General features: G+C 42.9%; 1 protein-coding gene across 1 annotated transcript in view; it reads left to right on the top strand.

The window, feature by feature from the left end:
- Positions 1–392: 392 nt before the first annotated feature.
- The window catches only part of SARC_12531 (hypothetical protein), a gene marked incomplete at both ends in the record, with an annotated part of 6,461 nt that continues 4,640 nt past the window's right edge, over positions 393–2,213 (top strand). Inside the window, 3 exons of the mRNA XM_014293360.1 lie at positions 393–522; positions 1,217–1,432; positions 1,991–2,137. Coding sequence (XP_014148835.1) covers positions 393–522; positions 1,217–1,432; positions 1,991–2,137 — 493 coding nt within the window. The remainder of the gene's footprint in view (positions 523–1,216; positions 1,433–1,990; positions 2,138–2,213) is intronic.

Here is a 2,213-nt window from a genome sequence, read left to right as displayed (position 1 = left end):
TTATATATATTTTATATATATATATATATATATGTATATATATATATAGGTATATATATATATATATATTAGTGATACTACAACCCACACATAGTTTTCCAGGTAATAAGGCTAGCTTTACGTAGCATGACAGCAGTACGTCAGCAGTACGAAGTGTTTGTGCTTGGTATGTGCCAGAGTTAAGTATATCGGTGTAATGATAGAAGGTTGGATTGAATGGGATTGTACGTTTACAGGAGTTGTCTAACCTCTGATCTTGCAGTCTCCTAACATTAAATGGGTGAAAACAGGTGATGCCTATCCTAATACAAACACGAGTATATACTCAATACCACTCTGCACACACCTCAGTGCACCACAACGTCTCACATACTGTCCTTTATCTGTCACCAGGAGGACCCACCCACACTCACTCGCAGGCGGAGAGAAAGTCTGATGAATGTCATCAGCAAGGAGGGGGCGGACCATTTGGCTGAGCAAGCTATGGAAGAGAACCAGAAGGGCGCAGAACTATTGACTAAGGTATGGTGTATAGCCTCATAGGCATATGGCTATGTATGTGAGTAGGTATATGGCTATGTATGTGAGTAGGTAGATGGCTATGTATGTGAGTAGGTAGATGGCTATGTATGTGTGGGGGTATCTCTGTAGATCTACGGATGCGATCAGTCAGGAAGAGGCCGACTAAGCGGTTAAGCAAGCAGAAGGGTGCAGATTTATTGATTAGGGTAGGGTTTGTGTGTGTAGGATATGTTCTTATGCCCGTGTGTGTGTATCCCTTTCTATCCATTTGTGTACATATATGTGCGCGGGAGTATATCAGTAGTCGTTCAATAGATGAGATCACCAAGGAAGTGGCGTTGAAGTGGCTGAGCAAGCCTTGAAGCAACCCAGAAATGGTGTGTGCGTTTGTGTGTATTTGTATCTGTGTATATACACATGTGTATAGTGCTGACGATGTATTGAGGTGTATATGCGTCTGTATACTGTAGTGTGCATCTATGAGTATATACGCGTGTAAACACCACGAATCTCATTATAAAGGTGACCATAACTGATACCTCAACAACGATATTGTACAAGTACACCCACCGTCTGCCGCCGTGAAACATATTGAACGTCACTCACCCAAGTGAGCATAGCCTCAAGTGTCAATGATACTGTATTAATATATACTTACCCCTTTCTTAACTTTCTTAAACGCCATTCCGCACAGGTGAACATAACTGATCTGTCCTTGATTGACAGTCTGCGGTACCGGTCCCATTTCGATGATCTGTACATCTCGTTGGCATTAAGTGCCATCGAGAACTACAACTTTGTCAAACGCAATCGCCGAGCCAATCTGGTGCACAGGGATGTGGCAGCCATGTTGTTCTACAGAAAAAACTACGGCGAAGCTGAGAAGCACCTGTACATCGTTTGCGAGCAGGTGGGTACTATGGTCACGTGTGTGGGGTGTGTATGTGCATGTTCCATGTTTGTGCACATTGTTCCTCTGTGTGTGTGTGTGGATGTCTTATTTGCACAGTATGCCAAGCGTGTGGGTTGGTTGACATGTGTGTTTTATTTGCCGTTGCCACGCTTGTATCTTGCTTGTATGTACAGTGAGGTATAACGTGCATGTCTGAATGTCTATTAATAGCCCCTTCCACCCCCTGCCTACTTCAATCATTCACTCTGTAGTACATTGGGACTGATATGCTTCCTAGTACATAAACTGTCTGTATCCGACTACAAGCTCTACACGCCTACTTATGTACACACACCCTACGTTTTAACCCCTACAACACTCCCTGTACACTCTAGAATGTATCCTACGTTTTTGCAATTTTTACATGGCTCGATGGGTAGTCGAGGGGTTGTTCGATTGTTCGTGTATATCATGGATTGCTTTAACTGCATCAGAGCCTTTGGAAAATCAGTTCCAATACGTTTCAGAATTCATTCCAATCCGTACCCATTTAATATGTAATACCTCACTCCGCAGTACGTTCAAGATGGGTGGCGTTCACTGGAACTGGACATCCGATCCGACCTAGCCCACTGCCAACGGAGATGCGGCCACTATCAGAAGTACATTGAGTCTTGCACCACGCTCATTACCAAAGCCTGTCCTCTGCCGCACGAGGAGAAGGTGCGCTACTATTTGGTGTCAAACGTATATATATATATATATATATATTTATATTTATATTTATTTACATATATAT

The sequence above is a fragment of the Sphaeroforma arctica genome, assembly GCF_001186125.1.
Source record: "Sphaeroforma arctica JP610 unplaced genomic scaffold supercont1.2373, whole genome shotgun sequence".
NCBI classification, from domain to species: Eukaryota; class Ichthyosporea; order Ichthyophonida; genus Sphaeroforma; species Sphaeroforma arctica.
Note: the sequence above shows the minus strand (reverse complement) of the source record. Positions and strands in the feature narration are given on the sequence as shown.